Source organism: Bubalus bubalis, chromosome 13, assembly GCF_019923935.1.
Source record: "Bubalus bubalis isolate 160015118507 breed Murrah chromosome 13, NDDB_SH_1, whole genome shotgun sequence".
In the NCBI taxonomy this organism is placed as follows: Eukaryota; Metazoa; Chordata; class Mammalia; order Artiodactyla; family Bovidae; genus Bubalus; species Bubalus bubalis.
The window spans coordinates 63,799,449-63,826,294 of NC_059169.1; the positions used below are offsets into that span (position 1 = coordinate 63,799,449).

The 26,846-nt window shown below is 37.2% G+C and overlaps 1 protein-coding gene across 9 annotated transcripts in view; it reads left to right on the forward strand.

Moving 5' to 3' along the window:
- The window catches only part of NBEA (neurobeachin), a 656,478-nt gene that overhangs the window by 556,625 nt on the left and 73,007 nt on the right, over positions 1-26,846 (forward strand). For all 9 annotated transcript variants that reach the window (XM_025263201.3, XM_044927359.2, XM_025263205.3 and 6 more), the window contains 2 exons: positions 13,777-13,917; positions 23,509-23,628. In XM_025263201.3, coding sequence (XP_025118986.2) covers positions 13,777-13,917; positions 23,509-23,628 — 261 coding nt within the window. The remainder of the gene's footprint in view (positions 1-13,776; positions 13,918-23,508; positions 23,629-26,846) is intronic.

The window sequence follows — 26,846 nt, forward strand, 5'->3', positions numbered from 1 at the left end:
CATGGTGTCTCAGTTGTAAAGAATCCACCTGCCAGTACAGGAGACACGGGTTTGATCCCTGGGTGGGAAAGAGTTCCTGGAGAAGGAAATGGCCAGTATTCCTACCTGGGAAATCCCAAAGACATAGGAGCCTGGCAGGCTACAATCCATTGGGTCACAAAAGAGTTGAGTGTGACTTAGTGACTAAACAACACAATGGTTGTAATATATGACATTAAGTGGAGTCAGAAATAAATTTATCATAATTACTTTAAGCTAGTGAAACTTAAACTTCAAAGCTCCTCAAGTTTCAGGGGCCTCTTCTTATCACTTGCCCCTAATTGTATGTCTATAGTTTTATGCTCCTTTTCTTAAAGAGCCCCTCTCCTACAAATTGCTTGTATCATAAAATCCAGATCTACTCTAAATGCAAAGAAGGATCTCTCTCTCAAGGAATCCTGGATGCTTCACTGAAGCAAATGAGAGGGGTATGAAAGGGTGTAAAACATCTATGTACACTGGGTCTGTTTCTTCCCATAAATGATCTAAGTACATAATTCAGCTGTTACATGCATTTCTTACATACTTCCCCAAAATGTTCTGACAATATTAACAAAGCAACGGCTGTTTCATTTTTAAGCCGTATCTAATACTTAACAGGAATTCCCTGGTAACTCAGTTGGTAAAGAGTCTGCCTGCAGTGCACGAGACCCAGACTAAATCCCTGGGTTGGGAAGATCCCTTGGAGAAGGAAATTGGCAACCTACTCCAGTATTCTTGCCTGGAAAATCCCATGGACAGAGAAGCCTGGTGGGCTTCAGTCCACGGGGTCTCAAGAGTTGCACACGACTTAGCAACTAAACTACCACCAATACTGAACAAAATCACATTGGAAAAATTAGTAATGATATTTTTAAAGGATCCAGACAAGAACCAAAAATGAGAAAATAAATAAAAATAATGGGTCTGCCCCAGACATACCTTCCCTGGGGCTTCAGTGCCATGGGCAGGATAGTGATATGAATTGGAGATGGCTTTCTTCCTCTTCACAAAGTCGGCTTCAGCAGGCACTCAGCTCTCAGTTATAGAGAGAGGGGAATACTGGAGGTTTCTGTTCTCTGTACTGGCTGCTGGGAAAGGCTAGCTCCAGAATCATCGCACCTTTTCAGTTTTCCTTTATGTGTATCGGTATTAAAATTGAGAGGAGAAAAGGGAGAGGTCATCAACAGAACATGGAAAGAATGTGAGCTCTTCAGTTGTAGCTCTCTCACCTGCTATGCAGACTTAGGCTTGTTTCCTAAGCTCTCTGAACCTCTGTTTCCTCTTCTTTAAAATGAACACAATAGTATTCACATGGAGTTGTAAGTTAAGTGCAATAATGTAGGTAAGGCATCTGTCATAATGCCCAACACACAGTGGCATTCAGTGACTAGGGGTCAATAAAGCAAAATTCTGTAATTCTCAATTGAGAGTTTGTGATTGAAAACAATCTAGTGATGAAGATCGGTTTAATTTTATTTTAATAAAATCAAAAGCAACACTTTTTAATAAAATATGAAATGTTTCTCATGCAATAAATGACTATTTTTTCATATGTGTAGATTTCCAAGTTAACGAAAGCCTTGAACATCAAATTACTGAAGTTAAATGTTTATTTAAATTTGAGATACACATTTATTTAAATGAAATATTTTATTGCATTTATAATATTCTTACTCTTCCTTCACCCACTTAACTGAACAGTTGAAGAGCACAGGAGCAATGAAAGTAAGTTCCTCATCAGTAAAATATATTAGACCTCTCTTCAGATTAGACATCACAAGTTCAAGTTTTATTCATTACATGTGCAGGTTAGAGGTCATATGTATTGTTTGACATGATGGGCAGCTAATGAAACAACCCATCATTGACATATCTTTTCAGTACTCAACCAACACTGAGTGTAGAGATTTTTCTCCAAATTTATACAGATTTTCCTCATGGAGATGTGACTTTGTGGCAGACTCTACCTTAAAGCATGATATATGCCACTGTTTCAGTTATCTACATACACCCATGAATTTTACTCTGCAGTTAGAGTGGTTATGTGGCTTTGACATGAAGCACAGCCCCTTGCTCACTAAAGTGTAAATGGAATTTTCCTATTTCCCAGTCAAGCCCTCTGATAAACGAAATAGTTTAATCACAAGAGCCAAATCTTACTAATATTGACATGAGCATAGGACATCACACACACACCCATTCATTGTGTGGAAAAAATATGTTTTGTTAACACAGGAGTTGTTTGATTGACAGATGATGATAAGCATTACCATTATTTCCCAAATTATTATGCCACTTTAAAAAGGAAGTGATAATGCCTCGAGGTTTAGAAATGTGATAATGCAAATGGATGCACTGAAGTGTGAATACTCTCAACTGTCCACCCTTGATATTGTCAAACGCCGACATACCACATAGAAAAGGGTTTATTTACCTTGTTAGCGTAAGGAGTGCTCAACTACACAATGTGGTGCAAGTTTCTACGGTCATTTTATCTTTCTTTCTCATTATAGATCAACAATATCTATGATGAAGTTAGTTTTATTTGCATTAGCATGTAATTTACCTAATGCTCAGGCTTTAACAAAACATGAAAAATGGGCAAAACTAAGTATATTGGTAGCTGACTATGATGATATAAACTGGTTAGAATATGAAAATGTGAATGTATAAGTTTAATTATATACCATCTGCCAAAAAAAGCTATGGCCAAATAAGAAATCTTTTCTAAATGTATGTTGAAGGTTGCCTTAACATAGAACCCAATTTGAAAATCATTTTTGTTAGACTGCCTTCTGTTGCAAAACTGACAGATAAGTACTATTTTAAGACAAGGTTCAGTTGAGTCCAGTCGCTCAGTCATGTCCGACTCTTTGCGTCCCCATGAACTGCAGCACGCCAGGCCTCCCTGTCCATCACCAACTCCTGGAGTCCACCCAAACCCATGTCCACTGAGTCGGTGATGCCATCCAGCCATCTCATCCTCTATCATCCCCTTCTCTTCCTGCCCTCAATCTTTCCCAGCATTAGGGTCTTTTCCAATGAGTCAGCTCTTCGCTTCAAGTGGCCAAAGGATTGGAGTTTCAGCTTCAAATCAGTCCTACCAATAAACACCCAGGACTGATCTCCATTAGGATGGACTGGGTTGGATCTTCTTGCAGTCCAAGGGACTCTCAAGAGTCTTCCCCAACACCACAGTTCAAAAGCATCAACTCTTCGGCGCTCAGCTTTCTTTATAGGCCAACTCTCCATCCATACATGGCCACTGGAAAAACCATAGCCTTGACTAGACGGACCTTTGTTGGCAAAGTGATGTCTCTGCTTTTTAATATGCTGTCTAGGTTGGTCATAACTTTTCTTCCAAGGAATAAGCATCTTTTAATTTCATGGCTGCAATCACCATTTGCAGTGATTTTGGAGCCCAGAAAGATCAAGTCAGCCACTGTTTCCACTCTTTCCCCATCCATTTCCCATGAAGTGATGGGACCAGATGCCATGATCTTCATTTTCTGAATGTTGAGCTTTAAGCCAACTTTTTCACTCTCTTTCACTTTCATCAAGAGGCTCTTTAGTTCTTCTTCACTTTCTGCCATAAGGGTGGTGTCATCTGCATATCCGAGGTTATTGATATTTCTCCCGGCAATCTTGATTCCAGCTTGTGCTTCCTCCAGCCCAGCATTTCTCATGATGTACTCGGCATAGAAGTTAAATAAGCAGGGTGACAATATACAGCCTTGACATCCTCCTTTTCCTATTTGGAAGCAGTCTGTTGTTCCATGTCCAGTTCTAACTGTTGCTTCCTGACCTGCATACAGGTTTCTCAAGAGGCAGGTCAGGTGGTCTGGTATTCCCATCTCTTTCAGAATTTTCCCTAGTTTATTGTGATCCACACAGTCAAAGGCTTTGGCATAGTCAATAAAGCAGAAAGAGATGTTTTTCTGGAACTCTCTTGCTTTTTCCATGATCCAGCGGATGTTGGCAATTTGATCTCTGGTTCCTCTGCCTTTTCTAAAACTAGCTTGAACATCTGGAAGTTCCCGGTTCACGTATTGCTGAAGCCTGGCTTGGAGAATTTTGAGCATTGCTTTACTAGCATGTGAGATGAGTCCAATTGTGCGGTAGTTTGAACATTCTTTGGCATTGCCTTTCTTTGGGATTGGAATGAAAACTGACGTTTTCCAGTCCTATGGCCACTGCTGAGTTTTCCAAATTTGCTGGCATCTTGAGTGCAGCACTTTCACAGCATCATCTTTCAGGATTTGAAATAGCTCAACTGGAATTCCATTACTCCATTAGCTTCGTTCGTAGTGATGCTTCCTAAGGCCCACTTGACTTCACATTACAGGATACCTGGCTCTAGGTGAATGATCACACCATCGTGATTATCTGGATCATGAAGATCTTTTTTGTATAGTTCTTCTGTGTATTCTTGCCACCTTTTCTTAATATCTTCTGCTTCTGTTAGGTCCATACCATTTCTTCCTTTATTGAGCCCATCTTTGCATGAAATGTTCCCTTGGTATCTCTAATTTTCTTGAAGAGATCTCTAGTCTTTCCCATTCTGTTGTTTCCCTCTATTTTTTTGCATTGATCACTGAGGAAGGCTTTCTTATCTCTCCTTGCTATTTGGAATTCTGCATTCAAATGGGTACATCTTTCCTTTTCTCCTTTGCTTAAGACAAGGTATGTATTGGCAAAATCTGGATCCTGTTTTGGGCTTCCCAGGTGGTACTAGTGGTAAAGAACCCACCTGCCAGTGTATGAAGGGGTTGGGTTCAATACCTGCATCTGGAAGATCCAGGCAGGAGTACATGGCAAACTACTCCAGTATTCTTGTCTGGAGAATCCTGTGGGCAGAGGATACTGTTTCAAACTCATGGAATAATCCAAACTGAAGGCAATAATTTGCAAGGGGTACTATGCAAAAGGGCACCAGTTTCAAATTAATAATTTTATTCATTCACTTATTCCTTCATTACATAAGCATTTATTGCACAGCTACTCTGTGCCAGGCAGTGGAAAGAAAAAGACAGTTAAGAACTGGCTCATACCCTGAATAGCTGACAGTCATTTTTAGTTCACCTGGTTGTGTATTATGCTCCTTTCCTTCTAATTGGAAAGAAGAAAAACCATGAAAAGTGCAGACAAAGAAACAAGTTGATTCACATTCACTATAGTAGCCAGGACTTTCCTGTAGCTCAAACGGTAAAGAATCTGCCAGCAATGCAGGAGACCAGGGTTCATTCCTGGGAGCGGGAAAATCCTCTGCAGAAGGAAATGGCAAGCCATTCTCTTGTCTGGAGAATCCCATGGACAGAGGAGCCTGGCACACTACAGCCTGTGGGGTTGCAAAGAGTTGGACCCGCCTGAGTGACTAACACAGAAACATAGTACCCAGAAGGGCTTCCCAGGTGGTTCTAGTGGTAAAGAACCCTCCTGCTAATGCAGGAGACAGAAGAGAGGCAGGTTCGATCCCAGGGTCGGGCCCCTGGGGTAGGAAATGGCAGGCTCCATTATTCTTGCCTGGAGACTCCCATGGACAGAGGCGCCTGGCGGGCTACAGTCTATATATAGGGTCTCAAAGAGTTGGACACGACTAAAGCGACTTAGTATGCACACACACCCAGAAATAGCGATACATTTTTGGTTTGTTTTCTTCTCCACTGTTGTTTGTTGGGGACACATAGAGGGTGACAGGGAGCTTTAAGGATTTACACAGAAGTCCGCACCCAGTCCTGCTTTGTCTGCTTATGCTGAAGTCCGCTTAGCCTCTTTTCTTGTGCCTTCCCATTTAGCTAAGTGTCCTATCCTTTCAGAAAGGGAGATAGAGAGGTGAAAATACTGCAGGCTGTCCTACTTTTAAAAATGTAAGCTGTTAAAAAAGGAACTGGGAACAACTGGAGCACTTTTCTTGTGTGTGCTGTATGTGCTTTTATTTCACCTGCCATGTCTCACATCTAAAATATAGCATCATTGTGGCAAAATTACGCCAGAGTCAGTCTCTTTGAACCTTGTTTCCCAGCTGAAATGGAACAGTGAGTAGTGATGATCTTGAAACTTACAGACTCATCATCACCCCACTATTTAGCACTTTGACATCTTTTAGAACTGACACATGAAGATTTAAGGTATATTATTTTTACCTCTATTGTTTTTATGTAAAATTGAGTACTTTTCACTAAGATATTTTAAACTAACTTCCTTAGGAATTATTCCAGGGTAATGATAACAGCAAAATGATAACATTTCATGCAAAGATAGGCTTGATAAAGGACAGAAATGGTATGGACCTAACAGAAGCAGAAGATATTAAGAAAAGGTGGCAGAAATACACAGAAGAACTGTATAAAAATGATCTTCACAATCCAGATAATCACGATGGTATGATCACTCACCTAGAGCCAGACATCCTAGAATGTGAAGTCAAGTGGGCCTTAGAAAGCATCACTATGAACAAAGCTAGTGGAGGTGATAGAATTCCAGTTGAGCTCTTTCAAATCCTGAAAGATGATGCTGTGAAAGTGCTGCACTCAAGATGCCAGCAAATTTGAAAAACTCAGCAGTGGCCACAGGACTGGAAAAGGTCAGTTTTCATTCCAATCCCAAAGAAAGGCAATGCCAAAGAATGCTCAAACTACCACACAATTGGACTCATCTCACATGCTAGTAAAGTAATGCTCAAAATTCTCCAAGCCAGGCTTCAGCAATACGTGAACCGGGAACTTCCAGATGTTCAAGCTGGTTTTAGAAAAGGCAGAGGAACCAGAGATCAAATTGCCAACATCTGCTGGATCATGGAAAAAGCAAGAGAGTTCCAGAAAAACATCTCTTTCTGCTTTATTGACTATGCCAAAGCCTTTGACTGTGTGGATCACAATAAACTAGGGAAAATTCTGAAAGACATGGGAATACCAGACCACCTACCTGCCTCTTGAGAAACCTGTATGCAGGTCAGGAAGCAACAGTTAGAACTGGACATGGAACAACAGACTGCTTCCAAATAGGAAAAGGAGTACGTCAAGGCTGTATATTGTCACCCTGCTTATTTAACTTATATACAGAGTACATCATGAGAAACGTTGGGCTGGAGGAAGCACAAGCTGGAATCAAGATTGCCGGGAGAAATATCAATAACCTCAGATATGCAGATGACACCACCCTTATGGCAGAAAGTGAAGAAGAACTAAAGAGCCTCTTGATGAAAGTAAAAGAGGAAGGTGAAAAAGTTGGCTTAAATCTCAACATTCAGAAAATGAAGATCATGGCATCTGGTCCCATCACTTCATGGGAAATGGATGGGGAAAGAGTGGAAACAGTGGCTGACTTGATTTTTCTGGGCTCCAAAATCACTGCAAATGGTGATTGCAGCCATGAAATTAAAAGACGCTTACTCCTTGGAAGGAAAGTTATGGCCAACCTAGATAGCATATTCAAAAGCAGAGACATCACTTTGCCAACAAAGGTCCGTCTAGTCAAGGCTATGGTTTTTCTAGTGGTCATGTATGGATGTGAGAGTTGGCCTATAAAGAAAGCTGAGCCCCGAAGAGTTGATGCTTTTGAACTGTGATGTTGAGGAAGACTCTTGAGAGTCCCTTGGACTGCAAGGAGATCCAACCTGTCCATTCTGAAGGAGATCAGCCCTGGGATTTCTTTGGAAGGAATGATGCTGAAGCTGAAACTCCAGTACTTTGGCCACCTCATGCGAAGAGCTGACTCATTGGAAAAGACTCTGATGCTGAGAGGGATTGGGGGCAAGAGGAGAAGGGGACGACAGAAGATGAGATGGCTGGATGGCATCACTGACTCGATGGACATGAGTATGAGTGAACTCCGGGAGTTGGTGATGGACAAGGAGGCCTGGCGTGCTGCAATTCGTGGGGTCGCAAAGAGTTGGACACGACTGAGCGACTGAACTGAACTGAACTGAATAATAACAGCCCACATTTGACACGTACTGTTATGTTCCAGGCATAGTGCTAAAGCAGTGTACATAGATTTTCTCATTTTATCCCCACAGTTCTAGGAGAAATTGTACTAGTTAACACAGGTTTTATTTCCTTCTCATTTCTTACCTATAATTTGTCCACAATAGTTAGGTAGAATGTACTTTTTTTTTTTTTTAATTAAATGCCTATTGACTACGTTATCTCCTAGATGCACTCCACCTTTCCTAAACGCTGGGACACCCATGTCAAATAGAAACAGAGGAGGCAACAGCAATGCCTGGAGTGAGCCACTGTCCCTCTGCAGAGACTTCGGTCCCATGTGGAACCGACCCATGTACTAACGTGCTCATAAACTTTGCTAATCGAATTGCAACTTTGGCTCAAAGTTTATCTTTTTTCATAATATAATTAATTGTGTTTATTCACCCTATGAAAAAGTATTAAAAGAAATACACTCGGTTAAAACCAACAAAATATAATTCCTAACACTTCCTTTTATTAATGCTTCATTACTTCAGACTCCATTTCTTAAGAATGTAAGTGGGAATAGTGTTGTGATTAGCGGAATTTCACCTGATGATGAAAGGCCATATTAAGCAAGTTAATAGTGTGCATAAAACTGCAAAGGGGAGATTTAATCTATTAAGAGACCAAAATTTTCACACATTTTGCAACCACAAATTTCCAATTTAAAAGCATTCTTATCAATAAGAACAACTTAAAACATAAGCACTATTGGTTAGAATTTGAAAGATATTTTTTTTTGTTTTTACATTCCATTTTTATTTTATTTTGACTTTTTATTATAAAACTTTTCAAAAGAAAAGCACCAACAGTTATTAATACCACTTACCCAATACCTAGATGTTAGTTATTAACATTTTAGCTTTTATTTGTTTTACTGAAGTGCTTTTAAGGTAAATTAAAGATGTTACACTTTATCCCTAAATACTTTAATAAGAAAAATGCATTTTCCTCCATTACCAGAATACTATCTTCACACCTAACAAAACTTAATGGTATTTCCCTAATATTATCTAACACTGTGACCATAGTCAGGTTTTTCTAGTTACCTACTGTATGTCTTTAAAAATTGGTTTGTTCGAGATAGTATTCAGTCAAGGACCACAGAGTAATTTTTTTTTTAATGAGCGATTTATTTTTTCTTATCCCTTTTTTAATTGAGGTGTAGTTGATATACAATATTATATTAGTAACAGAGGTACAAAACAGTGATTCAAAATTTTTATAGGTTATATTCCATTTAAAGTTATTATAAATACTGGCTATATTCTCTTTGCTGTACAATATATCCCTGTAACTTATTTATTTTTTCATGGTAGTGTAAGCCTCTTGATGAAAGTGAAAGAGGAGAGTGAAAAAGTTGACTTAAAGCTCAACATTCAGAAAACGAAGATCATGGCATCTGGTCCCATCACTTCATGGCAAATAGATAGGGAAACAGTAGAAACAGTGTCAGACTGTATTTTTGGGAGCTCCAAAATCACTGCAGATGGTGATTGCAGCCATGAAATTAAAAGACACTTACTCCTTGGCAGGAAAGTTATGACCAACCTAGATAGTATATTCAAAAGCAGAGACATTACTTTGCCAACAAAGGTCCGTCTATTCAAGGCTATGGTTTTTCTAGTAGTCATGTATGGATGTGAGAGTTGGACTGTGAAGAAAGCTGAGTGCTAAAGAATTGATGCTTTTGAACTGTGGTGTTGGAGAAGACTCTTGAGAGTCCCTTGGACTGCAAGGAGATCCAACCAGTCCATTCTAATGGAGATCAGTCCTGGGTGTTCTTTGGAAGGACTGATGCTGAAGCTGAAACTCCAATACTTTGGCCACCTCATGCGAAGAGCTGACTCATTGGAAAAGACCCTGATGCTGGGAGGGATTTGGGGCAGGAGGAAAAGGGGATGACAGAGAATGAGATGGCTGGATAGCATCACCGACTCGATGGACATGAGTTTGAGTGAACTCTGCAAGTTGGTGATGGACAGGGAGGCCTGGCGTGCTGCAATTCATGGGGTCACAGAGAGTCAGACACAACTGAGCTACTGAACTGAACTGAACTGAAAAGAACAGAAGGGAAAAGAAAATAGGAAAAGGAAACCAAAAAAAAAGTTAACAATCAAAAATATATACTATTATTATTCTAACCAGAATTTTTCAAAGTACATTTTAGCAGACACTAATTCTATTGCATTTAGTAGCAAAACAAAAGAAAGATGATGTTCTAGTAAGAATAGACACAATTAAGCAATGCTATTTATAGTAATATTTCTCAGAGCCTTTAGTAATGTAAATCTCCATAAGCATCTGTCAGGAATTTTGTCCCATACAATAAAAATCACAGTTTATCAGGAAACAAAGCTTTTTATGATACTATTGCTGAAACAAATCTCTCTCTCAGTATTCAAAACAGGTAAATTAAGTGATAGAGCAGAGAAAATCCTCAAACAGCATTTCTTCAGTAAATTTAATAGTGTTTCATGTGGACATGATAATGTTACGCATGTAATTTCCATCAATTTTATATTGAAAATAGTGCTTTTTGCAAGCTATACAGGCTTTATAGCAGTGTTAGAATTTGAATTATAATAATAAAATATAGAGGTAAAATTTTTTTTAATTTTGCATTGTTATTATCATAATTTTCTGCAATATGTTAAGCATCAACTTGTGACATACAAATTCACAAAGACAAAATAACAAATCTAGTAGCAAGCTGTAAACTTTCAGTTATAAATTTCATGTGGGAATTCCTAAAAAGCCCAGAGCTGGCTATATCTAAATGCCTACTGTTTGAGAGAAAATAAAACTGATTGTTGCTATGGTAGTTATGATGAAAATTGAAAAAGATTGCAAAATAATGTATAAATTTCATTAAGTGTAGTTTTAGGTGTTTTGTTTTTTAAATCATAATTCTACCTTATTTATTTACTAAATCCAAGTGCTATTGACATTGCATTAGTTGCTCAATTTTTAAAAGGGTAACAAATTTGCAGCCTTATCACTTTATACATGGGTTAAGTAGGTGGTATATGGGCTTCCCAGGTGATGCAGTGGTAAAGAATCCACCTGCCGATAGAGGAGACGCTGGAGATGTAGGTTCAATCCCTGGGTCAGGCTCCTGGAGGAGGAAATGGCAACCTGCTCCAGTATTCTTGCCTGGAAATTTCCATGGAGAGAGGAGATTTGCGGGCTACAGTCTGTGCGGTCACAAAGAGTCAGACAAGTGAGTGACTGAGTAGATAGGTATAGGTAGGTGACTAATTGATTGATGATAGGTAGGTAAGTAAGTAGTTGGATAGTTTGGTACGTAGGCCAAATAGATGGATAGACATAGATAGATATATCTATTTGGATCTCATAAGAAGATATGTCATCTGTGATGAAACTCTCATTTCCCAAACAGATATTTTGAAGCATTTTTCCTTTAAATAAAGTATTGCTTCTTGATTGAAGTAAAATAATAGAAAAATAATAAGTACAAGCCAAACTATTTATACCTGTTTTATAAAATGTATTTCTAAATGCATTGGATGAAAATTCAACAGTGACATGTATTTTAAGAAATTACTCGTGGAGGCATATATAAGCTTTAATACAGGGCAGCTGTTTCCTACAACATATTATTCTGTAAAACACTCCAATAAAATGACTTTGATGGAACTTGAATAAAATAAAAAGCGTACAGATTTATTTTTATTTTTTCTACTTTCAAGTAGTTGAGGGAAGCCTGGAAAAGATTAGAAGAAGGGCCATGAGGCCCTTTTGGGGGTTTGGTTTTGTGAGGCCTTGCAGAACAGTGTCAGGTAAGGTCAATCCTGAGAGATTGTGTAGACATTTTATGCATATGAAAGATCTATAAGCCTATTCAAGACAGAATAAAGTACTCAACATTTAAATGCTCTGAAAAAATAATTATATTCTAATTTATAATATTGAGTTAGAAAAACTTATCTGCACATCTAAAAAGTGTAAAATATGTGCATGCATGCTCAGTCATATCCAATTCTTTGCAACCCCTTGGACTGTAGCCTGCCAGGCTCCTCTATCCGTGGAATTTTTCAGGCAAAATACTGGAGTTGTTTCCCATTTCCCTCTCCAGGGGATCATCCCGATCCATGAATTGAGCCCACGTCTCCTGCTTTGGCAAGCAGATTCTGTGCCACCTGAGAATACCATAAAATATATAGGCCAGTTTAAATGAACAACTTACTATTTTAATTTGTAATAGAACTCAACATTAATTTTATTGTAGTAATTGCCCTTTTACCAAAAAATTATATGTTTATGTTAAATATTATTAATACTTTGTTGACATTTAATGAAGTTACATTGCTTTCTGTATGCAAGTAAAAAATTTTTGAGAGATAGGCAGTAACATTTAGCAGAGAATAAAGTTTAAGCCTTAGAATATTTAAAAACTATATTTAAGCCAAAGTTTTGAAAACATTAAATTATTTAGTCTTTGTTAAGTCATAATTAAGTTTAAGGGAAAATAACATAATTTATAAATAGTTTTAATATTCAGGATAAGAATCCTTGCAAATAAGAGTTTATTATGAAAATTTTAAAAGACTTTTTAACTGCTGACATCATGGTATTGTTTGAATTAGTCCCCTGAGACCCAAAGAAAAAGCTTACAAGCAATTTATTAATCTTTCTCTCTTGTGTAACATTATTTGTCTTCCATTGAAACACTAATTTTCTACTACTTGTCTTGTTAAAATTAAGCCCTGGGGGGAACTTCATAGCTAACTAGTAATATTACATTTTGAAATAAAGGAATTATATATTTTACATATTATTCATCTTTTGCTTTCTAGAGAAACTTTTGTTTCTTACAGTATGCAGCCTAAAACAAAGCATTGTAGCTATTAGGTTTATATGAATGGGTTCCATATGCCATTAAGTCAAAATCAGACAAAAACTTAAGCTAAGGCAGTTTGCTATTTGAAATCGTTTGAGTACTACATGTTAGAAAATCTTGATAAATGGTGTCCTGGGAAGTTTGAGACAATGGTCCAACTAACATATACTTTGCTGGGAAAAAAAAAAAAAAATATATATATATATATATACACGCACATATGTAGTATCCTGAGCATTTTACCATGTGTTCCACTGTAGGGATTAATGTCGTAATCAGTAGTGTAGTGGTGTTGCTAGGACAAGACTTAATGGCCTGAACACAATGCTTTCCAGGGAATCTGAATTGTCTGGATTATTTCCACCAGCCTCAGATTTCCAGGTGAATTTAATAAAAAGAATACTTGCTGCATCTGTATAATAATGGGACTAAAATTCCAACAGGGTTTCCATATGTGTGACTACTGTCTTTCACACTCTGGGTAACTGGCTATTAAGACAAGATTTTTCTAATGTGATGGTCACATGGTCAACTGCTTCTTCACTTTCTCACTTGATTTCCTGTGATCAAGCTAAATATTCATTATGGCTGTGGTTAGGTAGACAAAATAACACCAAAATACTGGTTTTGCCTTAACAGTTTAAACTGGCTCATCTCTGACAATCTAGTTTATGGAAACTTTCAATAAAACCTAGAAACCCTGCATACATAAATCATTTCTTGAGTGAATTTTAACAAATGTAGTGATTATCAAAATCAAATGTCAATATCAAAATCAAATTTGGTAAAAATATAATGCAAAATAACACATAGTCTATTGTTAAAATGAATTCACAGTAAATACTTTCAAGTAAAGAGTTATAATGTTGAATATCTAATATGACTGTATTAAACACAGTGCTTCTTTTTCTCTTTTTACAGCCGATCGGTGCTTTGAACCCAAAGAGAGCTGTGTTTTATGCAGAGCGCTACGAGACCTGGGAAGATGATCAGAGTCCTCCCTACCATTACAACACACATTATTCTACGGCAACATCCACCTTATCCTGGCTTGTTCGAATCGTGAGTGCCTTCATTAAGTTACAGTTTGCCTTTAATATCTCAGTATTTAATATAAGGAATTAAATAAAAATCAAATATACTTATTAGTTTTAAGCAGAGATTAGAGACCACTGAATTAGAAATGAAAGATGCCAAACTCTAGCAAAACCTGATTCCTTTTTGTTAATGAGTTGCCTTATTTGCAAAATTGGGTTAGAAAGATAGATTGAGTTTTTTAAACCTAAACCATTTACAAAAGGAACCAGACTCCTAGATTGTGTCCTTAATATCCAGCGTTTTCTTTCTCACTGATTGTCACCGGCTGGCGTTCTTCCCAGCCCTCCCAGTCTTGCTTCATGAGACTGTGTATTTTAAAAACAGTTAATGTTTTTGAAGACTTTCTGTTACTTTGTCTTTCTCCTAAGACATAAATAAATTCAAATCTCTCCAATCTTTTAAATGCATACTTACACATGACTCAGCAGGCTAAGAATCTGCCTGCAATGCAGGAGACACGGGAGACGGGAGTTCGATTCCTGGGTCAGGAAGATCCCCTGGAGGAGGAAATGGCAACCCACCCCAGGATTCTTGCCTGGAGAATCCCATGGACAGAGGAGCCTGGCGGGCTACAGTCCACGGGGTCATAAAAGAGTTGGACACAACTGAGCGACTAAGCACGCAGTTTACACGTACACATACTTTCATACAAATGCACATACGTACATGCCTCCTGCCAGCCCCCACCCACTCTTTAGTGACTTCCCATGTCTCCCCCTGCATAGTCAAAGGTACTATCCGGTTCTGCACTGTGCTGGTCTATCACCACATTCAGTCTTTATCCTGCTTGATGCAGGTTCCACTCCCACCACTTTACTGAACTGTCTCTGTGAAGGGCACCATGGCAGAGCTCCATGGTGTATCTGAAGCATGTGGCACCATTGCTCACCTCCTCCCACTTGAAGTTTCTCCATCTCATGGCTCCTCTGACAATATCCTCTGTTGATTTCCCTCCTGTCATTCTAACTGTCCTGTCCTATCTCATGCTCAGTTTTCTTTTTCTCAATATTTCTGTTCCCCAGGATTTTCCTATGTGTTATCTGGACTGTATCATTCAGTTCTCAACTAATGACTGCCAGCTTCTCTCTTATTGCAGACATTTCTCTTGGGCTCCTAACCTGAATTTCTAAGATATGAATATATTTGCTTATTTCTGTGTCTTTCTATATTTTTGTACCTGAACACCTCACAGTACTATAAAGAGCATTTCCAAAAATAAACTTCTCATCTCCCTCATAAATGTGCAGGGGTGTTTCCTACTGATTACTTATCTAAATAATCTGCATTTATCGCACCCAGTTACCTAACCTGGATATTTTCTCCATTTTATCAGCCCCTTACATATAGTCTGACATCACATGTGATAGGTTCCACCATCTACAGTCTATCTCCATTCTCTATTAACTCTGGCACTTCCTTAGTTCAGGTTCCTCTTCTTTCTCATCTATATTATTGCAAAAAATCTTAACAAAATTTCTTTGCCTTGGTTTCGCCCTCTTCAATCTAGTTTAGTTGAGAGCAATTACTCGAGTCAGATGGCCAGATATTTTTAAAACTATAAATGACTGTGGAGTAAATCTCTCAGTCAATACAATCAATATATATAATGCTATCTCCTCTTACCAAAATATACTTCAGACTACTCTGTTGCATGAGGCTGATTTGCCTCAGAAACACATTGACAAAGTAGGGAATGCATCTCCAACTGACAAGGGTTTTTTTCCCCACTGCCTAAAAAAACAGTTTGGTTTGGAGAGTTTCCTCAAGCAAATTGAACTCATAACAAACATGTAGTATGTGTATGTTTTAGGTAACTTGTAAATTAATGGTAGGTAATGTACTATAAATAATTACTGTTATGAAAAAAGCTTGTCAGAATTATGATTCAGTTTAATTGGATGCCTGTTTTATATTTTTCATAATCCTAAACCAACGTAAGAAATTAAAGTTTAGCTTAGTCTGTAAGGAAACAAACTCAAATCTTATTTTAAAAAACAAAGTCTGTAATTATAAACTAAAGGAAAAGACATAAAACTTTTTTAGACCAAAGTTGTTTGTCTAATTTGTTCAAAAATTCACCTTAACTAAGTAAATTTGGATCCTTTTATAAAAATGTTTCTGAGCTAGCCATTTAAGAATTTTTTTAACTATAGGACTTTTAGAGAAGTTCTATTTTTAAAAAACTTTCTGTTAATTTGGGGGGAATATTAGATTTATACGTGTCTGTTTACCACTGTAAACCAATCAGAACAAAACACCTTTAGTTTATGGGTTGTAATAACTTATTAATTCTCTCCAGGTGTAAGAAAATAACTAGATGCTCATATAAAGAGGTAAAGGCTTTTCTGATTACAGTCACACATATATAGAGAACTTTATAGCAGCAGTTTCAGCCACAGGTCAAAACTAAACACAGAAACCCAAAAATTCACCAGTCAAGATCTCAAACAGCTGGTGTCCTTTACAATAAATGTAAAATATTTTATCTGAGCTCAAAAATAAACCAACAAGAAAACAAAAAGCAAGAAACAGTTATTGCTGTAATGAGCCATCACCCTGGGGGGGCGTAAGACACCTTTTTAGGGCATCTTGGGATTAAAAACAAGTCAGGAACCATTTCTGAAAAAACCATTATCAAGTCGGTTGGTTTGAGAATTATATGACAGTATATTATACATATTATGTATTATAGTATTTTGAGATATATAAAATGATATTCAGTGGCTTTTGTATAATCAAATAAGTCTAAAATTGGTTTTCTAAGAATTTAAATATGAATTTATAAAAATACTTGTTATCAATAGCTTGACTTCACACTTCTATCCCTGATAAACTAAACATTTTATCAAATAATAAATTATAATTCACCCCTAAATTTATTTCTTATTCTAGAGAAATGGAGTACAAATTTGACTCTCTGCAGGGGTACAGCAGAAATGCTATCCTTGTTTATCCTACACACTCCCTTTTAGAATTGTCTATAGCTGTGCTGAACAGCAGAAATGTAATGCAAGCCACTTATGTATATAATTTAAATTTTCTAGTAGCCACATTTAAGAGTAAAAAGAAACAAGAAGAAGAGTAAGAGTAAAAAGGTGAGATTAGTGTAATAAATATATTTGTTAGCCCAGTTGATCCAAAATGTTGTAATTTCAACATGTAACCAATATAAAAATTGTAAATAAGATATTTCACTTTTTTTTTTTTGGTATTCTTTGAAATCCAGATGTATTTTCTATTTATAGCACAGTCAGCTTGAACTCACCATATTTTAAGTACTCAGTAGTCACATGTGACCTCTGGCTACTGCATTGAAAGAAGAAATCTATAGGGTTGCTTTTATGGAACTCATTTAGCCAATGCATCTCAAGTTGTACTGTTATAAATAGAAGTATCACAGTCTAATAGCTTACTAAGTGTTTAACCTAATGGCCCAGGGAATTGTGATTTCCTCACTCCCATCTCAAGGAGTTTATGAAGTAGAAAATACATTAAAATTTGTGTCAATGAAAATTTGTTCATAAAAATAAAATATAGATTAAAATAAATATCTTTTCTTTATCTTTCAAGCCTTCTAGACCCAAAGTCATTAAACTCATTATTAGTTTCAGTCAATATATTTAGTATGACATTGATAATAATTGCTTTAAAATGCAAATTAGCTACATACCTCATTACTTGAAATTTAAAAGTATTATTTTAGACACACCACGAGTAAAGTCACTTGTCTAAATAGCAAGTTTCTGAAAAAGCTGTTTCTCTGCTACCTGCTGTTGGGCAAATGATGAATAAACTATTACAGAATTTTAGAGTTTGTTCAGCATTAAATAGTATAAAAGGACACATTTTACTTGGAATACTTTTGCTTTAAATCTTACCCTGAATATAAAATATATTCAATGAAGTAATTAAATTGGACTCTTATATCCTTTAGTAACCTACTCAAGTTCCAAATTCAGTATATTCAACCTACCTGTTCAAAACTCCATTATCAAACATTTAATCATGATTTTTAGGAGGTTAAATAGGTTGTACAACAAGTTAATTGATAAATTGTTTAGAATTGGGGACTTACTTCATAAATTATGAGTTGTCTTGAAATCCTACCCAAAAGCCTATTTAAACTGTAATGTATCTTCAGCAGTATATATTTGTAGTGGGGGAAAAAAATAGTAAAAGCACTTAATGCAAACATTGTAATTAAGACCAAAATGTAATGCTACTGAATAGAATATTGCCATCCTGTTTCTCTTGATTGCTGATACTTAACGGACAATGTATGTTTACTTTGAGAAAGATGAGGATTCTTAAACAAGAGCCTGGTGTATGGGAAACACAAAGGTTTCTGAAGATTCTAAAAGATACTTCTGACTTCTTTTGAAAACACTGGGAGAAAATAAACTTCTGAAGTTAGACACAGCACAGTGTAAACAATGATTCCTCCATTTCAGACAATGTGATCTTTCTCAGATGTAAAACGGGGATAATTACACCCACTTAAAGGATAATAGGGACGATTGAGTTAGTTAACTGAGATAATACAGTGCCATGCACAAAAAGTGCTCATAACTTTAGTTCCCTTCCCTTTGGTCTTTATTATGCTTTATATAACTTCAAGGTATATATATCTTTTCTTTGATAAAATTATGTCCCGGCACTATTACCAAGGAATGAGGTTTGTTTCAAATGAAACTAAGAGAAAGAAGAGGGGAGAGGGGTATAAAAAAGACTCTTCTGGATGACTGAGCGGAAGTCATGTAAGACAGAAAAATAAAGGAGTTGTCTAAAGAGCAGAGGGGAAGAGTGACAGAGTTGGATGGCCCAGGAAGGGTGAGTTGTCTGCGATCAGACCATGGGAGGGCTTCTCTGGTGGCTCCAATGGTAAAGAATCTGCCTGCAATGCAGGAGATATGGGTTCAGTCCCTGGTCGGGAAGATCCCGTAGAGAAGAGGATGGCAACCCCCTCCAGTATCCTTGCTTAGAGAATTCCAAGGCCAGAGGAGCCTGGCGGGCTATAGTCCATTGGGTCGCAGAGTCACACACAACTGAGCGAGTAACTCTTTCACCTTCTTTGCACATCATTGGAAGGCAGGACAGGTTGTTAGTGTCCTTGCAGGCACTGAAGGTTATGACATAATTCAGTAGGCCTTGTACTTCCCATGTAGGACAGGCTAGTTTGACTTTCTGTCCCCGAGGAAGAGTTGGAAGGTTAGGGTAGATGTAATCAGGAGAAAGAAGTCTGCCATCAGCCATTTATACTGCAGGACAGAACCTAAAGTTTTTAAAGCTCAACAAGTCCAAGTAATTTAATTTCTGAAATTTCTGTTTAACATTTATTTATTTGTCCACCTTATCGCCAAAGCAAAAATTGTCTAGAAGAATGATAAAATATCTAATATGGTGATATACACATAGAAAGAAAGGAACATGAGTTCAATCCCGGGGTCAGGAAGATCCCCTGGAGGAGGAAGTGGCAACCCACTCCAGTATTCTTGCCTCGAGAATCCCATGGACAGAGGAGACTGGCGGGCTACAGGCTATGGGGGTCACAAAAAGTCAAACACGACTGAGTGACTGAGCACACACATTGAAAATGGTTTGATCAACATGTGTCAGGTGAATAAATATTAAAGTTTCTTAAACTTAATATAGAGCTTGATCCTCTATGTTAGTCAAGCATGAATCAAATGAAACAGAAAGTCCTTGGACTGTGCCTTGAAGGTAACATGGAAACACATGGGAAAAGGTAATCTCTGCAGTGAGCAGGGCTTGAAAGATCATTACCCACTTCTAAACAAATAGGTTATCCCTTTCTGTTAGTACTCTACCACTGTAGCAGCTGGAGGCCTTTGGAAATAATGAGAATATATATCAGTAAAGTAGTATGTGACCCTCAAACAGTTGTTAACCAGATCTTTTTAAAGGCTATGTGGAACAGCAAAAAATGTGGAATTCTTCAATATTCTGTGTTTTGGGTACAACCAGAGTCATCAACTTCATGACCAGAAGTAATAATTCTTCAATTTCAGATTTATTTTCACTGTGCCCATCTGCACTTATTCTTGGCATGACTTCACTAAGGTTCAGAACTAAGGAAGGGTTTGATAATTCAGGCTAGGGTAGAGATCAGCTTTTAGTGGTTGATGATAAGAAGTAAGACTCTTCATGTATAAACGGGTCTTCACTCATATCTATAATAGGTTAAAAATCATGAAGACAACTTGGATCCCTCTAAATTATTCTCTACCTATTACCTACAAAGAAAACATAAATGCCCTTACATCAGCTTCCTAGAATAAAGAAGAAGTGGATTCTGAAGATGCAACTTTTTGGTCAAACTAGTAGTTAAAAACTGACCAAAAAAACTGTATCTTACTCTTATCCAACCATACTCCTTCTCCCAGCAGTACCTTGTATGTTTATGTATGTTCAAAAACATTAATTAAGCACTAACTGTGACCCAAGCACCATGCTTGGCTCTAAGGATAGAGGGATGAATACGACCTAAGGAACTGTCAGTCTGGCTGGAGCCCAACATGGGTACTTGACACCAGGCATGAAGCTGGTCGTCATCATCACCACTCTGTGTCATCTCTGATGCTACAGCCTTTCTCAATATTATTTAATCTGAATTACCCGCCAGGTATTGTTATTCCCAGTTAACACAGATGAAGGAACTGACATGTGGTTACTTCATATTGCTACCTACTTGAGGTTAAGTAACTTGCTTAAGAGAGGTGAATGGTTCCACTAAGATTCAAACTTAGATCTGTCATATTTCATTCAGTTTACTGTTGCTATTTCTAGAGTTTTTCTATCCCCACTTTAATTTAGTGATAAGATATGCTGCATTGACTACCTTATATTTAATACGGAGTCTAAAATTTACAAAGTAAATTAATTAGTGAAAGACATCCCTAAATTATTTTTCCATACTTATTTTTGGTGGCATCTATCTGTCTGTCAAATCACTTAAAATCTTAAAACAACAATTTAGACCTACTGGATGCATATTTGATTTTGAGGTAAATTAGTAATACCCTCTTTACCTATATAGTGTTATATCATTCTTCATCTTATCTCTTTCACCATACTTTTCTGTTATTCAGTATTAGACATGAAAATTGGTGGCATGTTACAAAGTTATAAAATTGATGACATCCAGCCATACTAAATTTCAGGAAGATACTGAGGAATATAAATATTTATAGCTGTTGCCGGACAACTGGACTTTACGACGAGTGGCAAAAAGAGGAGTTTAAAGAGACAGAGTATGTTTTACAGATATAAAAGAATGAACAGAGATCATATATTAAGAAAAATAAAACCTACATATGTAGAAAAGATTTCTTAACGTTATTGAACCTAGGAGTGACATGTCATTTGTCCTAGATTTAAGAGAGGGACTGAACCATAGGAAAGTAAATAAATACTCATCTTTGTTATGATGAGTAACATAACAAAAAAGCAGTAAATTTAAATGCATTAGGACCTTGTGATAACGTTATTCCTAGGTTTCCTGCTAAGGGAATATGTACTTAATGATGGACACCATGTTGCAGTAAGGTAATAGTCACAGAATACTAGAAGGACTAGAGTTGATCTAGTCCTATCTGATTTGTTTTAGTGTCATTTCATTCATTCCTTCAACAGATTGTTTTAATACATTGAGCAGCTTGGGTGTACCAGGAGTTCATCTAAGTGTTGGAGATAAAACAGTGAATCTGATAGTTGTTGCTCAGTCATGTTCGACTCTTTGCGACCCCGTGGATTGCTGCATGTCAGGCTTCCTTCACCATCTCCCAGAGTTTGCTCAAACTCGTGTCCATTGAGTTGGTGATGCCATCCAACCATCTCATCCTATGTTGTCGCCTTCTTCTCTTGCCTTCAATCTTTCCCAGCATCAGGGTCTTTTCCAATAAATCAGATCTTTGCATCAAGTGGCCAAAGTATTGGAGCTTCTGCTTCAGCATCAGTCCTTCCAATGAATATTCAGGGATAATTTTCTTTAGGATTGACTGGTTGGATCTTCTTGCAGTCCAAGGGACTCTCAAGAGTCTTCTCCAACACCACAGTTCAAAAGTATCAATTCTTCAGTGTTCAGCCTCCTTTATGGTCCAACTCTCACATCCATACATGACTACTGGAAAAGCCATAGCTTTGGCTATGTGAACCTTTGTTGGCAAAGTAATGCCTCTGCTTTTTAATACACTGTCTAGGTTTGTCATAGCTTTTCTTCCAGGGAGCATTGGAACCTATTCATATAGTGGGGAAGATGGACAAGAAAAAGAAAAACAAATATATATTAATGCATGTATATGAGATCTAATAAATGGTACTGGTGTACCTATTTGCAGGGCGGGAACAGAGATGCAGACATAGAGAACAGAAAGGTGGACTTGAGGGTAAGGGGGGATGAATTGAGAGATGGGGATTGACATATGTCCTGTGTAAAACAGCTAGTGGGAATCTGCTGTATAGCACAGGGAGCTCAATTCAGTGCTCTGTGATACCTAGATGGGTGGGATGGAGGGGTGGGATGGGATGGAGTGATGGGGTGGAAAGGAGGGGATATATGTATACATATAGCTGATTCACTTTGTTGTACAGCTGAAATTAACACAACATTATAAAGCAACTATACCCCAGTAAAAAATGTTTAAAAATCAATTTCAAAAAACAGTCACAAATTCTTCAGGGATGTTAGAGGAAATATATGTTGCCATTTGAACATAGGAGAGCTTGGCAAATCAAGGGAGGTCTTTCAGAAGGAAACAACATCTTGGGCTGAGACTTAAAGGATAAGAAGAGCTTAACCAAGTCAGGATGATGAGGTAGAGGGTTAAGTTTGTAGCAGGAAGAGGGAATATCCCATACAGAGGACAAGAAATGACACCAGCATGGCAAGACCTAGGATGTGAATAAGGGAATGGCAAGAGATAAAGAGTTAAGCAGGTTCCATATCACTCAGGCTCTCTTAAGACAAATCAAATAGTTTCTGCTTTTTCCTAAGAGCTCTGAAAACCTATGGCAGGATTTCAATCAAGGAGATTTGCATTTTAGAAACATCAGGTCATAATATAGTAAGCTTAGGAGACTTTCAGGTAGTCTAAGATGGACATCCGCTACGCAATTTTCACACCATAGTATTGGAGAGATTTTCCTTTTGCAGTGTTACTATGTGTGGCCTTAGTTATGAGAAAGTAGATCTGAGTTACATGTTGACAGCAATGCAAAGTCATTCGTCATAAAATCACAGAGCACTAGAACTCCACCATTTTATAAGTCAGAAGACTGAAGGCCAAGAAGCAACATAAGCTGCCAAGGTTGCAGAGTGACAGGTGATTCAGCGACCCAGAGTGACTCAGACCAGCCCCTCCTGACAGGATCCTGCCTCAAAAGACAGGATCAAAAGGGTCTCAAAAGGGTTTCAAAATGGTTTCCACCTCAAAAGGGTTTCCAAAAAAGTCATGTTTTACAAAGAAAGAGAACAGTTGTGTTCGGAAGGGTCAAATTATTGACTTTCTTTTTTTTTTTTTTTTTTTTTTCTTCTAGGAACCCTTCACAACCTTCTTCCTGAATGCAAATGATGGAAAATTTGACCATCCTAATCGAACATTCTCGTCCGTCGCGAGGTCTTGGAGAACTAGTCAGAGAGATACTTCTGATGTAAAGGTAAGCTCTTTTATTTGTTGATATTAATTTCAAACTGTGTTGAAATTTTTATTTGTTTAAGTGGGTGTATAAGATACTTTATTCTGCAGCTTTGTTCCATCATATTTTAAAATTATGTGGTACACCTAAGAGGAACTTGAAAATAATTTTGAGTGTCACAGAAAATGACTCAAGATTCTTTTATATGATTCAGTTCAGATGTTTTTGTTATTTTAAAAAATTCCCATCTAATTTAGATCGAATAATCGGTAGATGGAAAGAAAAGCCTATAAATTGCCTTTCCTGCTGTTAACTCAATATTTGGCCCATTCCAGAAAACACAGCAGGAATTGGATTTGACCTTAATGTGTCATATTGTTATAGCTTGCCCAGCTTTGGGTTTACGTAGCCTGGGGCAATTAATAAAGCATTAATGACAAGACCCATTTAAAATGTAGGCTTTTCTGTACAGCCTTAGCTTTTACTTGACTGTGCCTGGGGATACTACGCAACAATACACATTAGATTAAACCAACACACACATAATATCCTGGGCCAGCCGGAGAGCAGAGTCATTTTACTGTTTCTACTGGCTTACCTATTGGTACATATAAAGATGTATTACTCCTTTGTATGGACTTTCATTTTTAAAAAAATAGTCTTATTCAAAACATTAAAATACATTTGTTCTTCAATTTTTTCCTCATGTTTTTCTGATAAGGTTATATGATCCGGTTATTACATAGGTATACGTTTCTTATTTTAATCCCTTTTTCTTCAGACTTTTCTCATCACTGCCACTCATGCTGCTGAATATACAAATGTTATAGTATCATTCCATTTAGTGTTTTAATCCAACAAAAGGTGGTGAATTAAAGTAAAAATTGTCATTTACATGTTTATGCTTATCTATTGCAAACATTTTTAAAAGGCAGTTACAGTGTTACTGAACTATAAGAAATTGAATGAGTACAACTTTTATTTAGTTTCTTTCAAAGCAGAAAACAAAAGGAATGGATCCAAGTAAACTGCAGCATCTTTATGTGTCTTATTTGTTGCTGTCAGAGTTTGCATAAATGAATATTAGTTTATATGTACAATGTATTCACATTTGGAAATAAGATAATTTAACATGCATTCTTACTATATGAAACTCTGAAGGCCCATATTTTCCTCCTATCAAACTTATGATTTCACTAAGGAATTCAACTCTGAAAGATCCATAAACCATCATTTAAACTGATTTACAAAGAATGATATCAAGAAGAGAATCCATTTCTTATTTAATAATGCTTTGAGAATTATCATAAAATGGGGAGTCAGTAGGCTTTTAGAATTAACACAGTAACTTTAAAAAGCATTCAATAGCTATTTTAAATGTGAATTAAATATTCTTATCTATATTTTATGGCTTTCTATCTACATAAGATTATTAATTATCTTAATTCAGACCTGTGTCCATATTATATCAAACTTTCAAGTGAAAATGCTTGTTTTCGTGACACCATTTTCTTGACTCTTGACATCATCAGGAAACAGAAACTTGGTTTTTCAACTTCATTCAAACATTCACCCTCACAAGCCCACACATGAGTCAGTCATCCTAATTTATGTATGTAGGTAGAGTTTTAGGCTTTACCTTCTATCCTAAGAATTTTATTGATTCTTCTGATCACCAGATATCTCGCCTAGTTACATGTCAGTCCCGGGACCAGTGTTTTTATATTTCTAAAGAAAAATGCCTCTGCAGTATCTCCTAATATAGATTTAAGGTCTTGTATAAAAGAGAACTAGGACAAAGGGAATGGTTTTATTCTCTCTTTGTTAGCGTCGGTCTTGTCCTGCGGTAATGAGTGCAAGCTGGGCAGAGAAGGATCCACGGTGAAATGACCTCTCTGAAGAGAGGTCTACGAGTTAAGTCAGACCAGTTCATTTTTACCTTTTTTTTTAAAAATTTCTCTGCTCTAGCATAGTTTTGGTAACAGTGACATTCAACTTACTGAAGTTCTTATACTAATTTTTCCTTAATGCCTTCAAAAGTTGTTATATTACTTTTTGAATAGCTATGCAGATGTCAGAAAAGGGAGCTGTGACAAAATGTCATTAAGGTGACATAGTGTAAATTAATGCAGCTAATGGAGGTGCTCACCACTGACTCATTGACCCATTATGAGCTCCTGTGGAATTAACGAATGCCAGGGCATCAGTCTTTGGGAAAAGGAAGAAAAGAGATGGCGGTTTTAAAACCTTGCAGTGAATTATATTAGAAAAGTGAAAACGTCTGGGTTGGATTTGATTTCACTAGGAAGCCATAAAATGGTATGCTCTCTCAGCAAAATATATTAAACTGGAATGTCAGATTTGATGCAATAGGTATACAATTATGATAGTGTTAATAGTGGTCTTCTATCATTCTAAGACATACTTTCAAGTCTAATTTCTCAGCAGCTTGAACTTGTCATAAGCTTGTAAATTAGAAATTCTTTTTGAGGATATTTTCTTATTATTGAGGGACACATATAATACTATTAACTGTACCATGGGGTTTTAGTATAGCTGTTAAAACATACTAGAAATCACATTTACAGACACAAAATGCCTGTTTTAATATTCATCTTGCCATTTCTTTAATAATATTTGGTGTCTTTCTGCACTATTTTTCATTTAGGAAATTTTAAACTACTTGGCCTCTTTCCTTAAAGAGAAGCTGGTTAACGGAAATCTGTCAATGGGAAGAGAGTAAATAGAAGAGCTGTTGTTTTAAGTAGGCAAGCTGGTGCCTTACGTGACTGTAGGAGTGCACTTACCAGTTGTAATAGGGGAGTTCATTCTTCTCGAGTAATTCTCAATAGTTTTCAAACAGGCTCTTTTCTTGGTTATTTGATACAGTCCTCAAAACAGTAGCATAAGATAGAGATCATTATCCCTATTCCATAAAGTAGGTTCACAGATATTAAGTGACTCGCCTAAGTTCACACCACAGGTAAAGAGGGAGCCAGAACCAGCACTGAGGGCCATTCAGTTATTTCCACTGCTTTATCCGTTGGATGGTCTGCTGCTTTGGTTTTTCTGCATGATCTCACAGTCATATCCAGCCATACCAGCTGGTGCTAAGTCTCTTCAGTCGTGTCCGACTCTGTGACCCTATGGACTGTAGTTCGCCAGGCTCCTCTGTCCATGGGATTCTCCAGGCGAGGATACTAGAATGGGTTGTCATGCCCTCCTCCAGGGGATCTTCC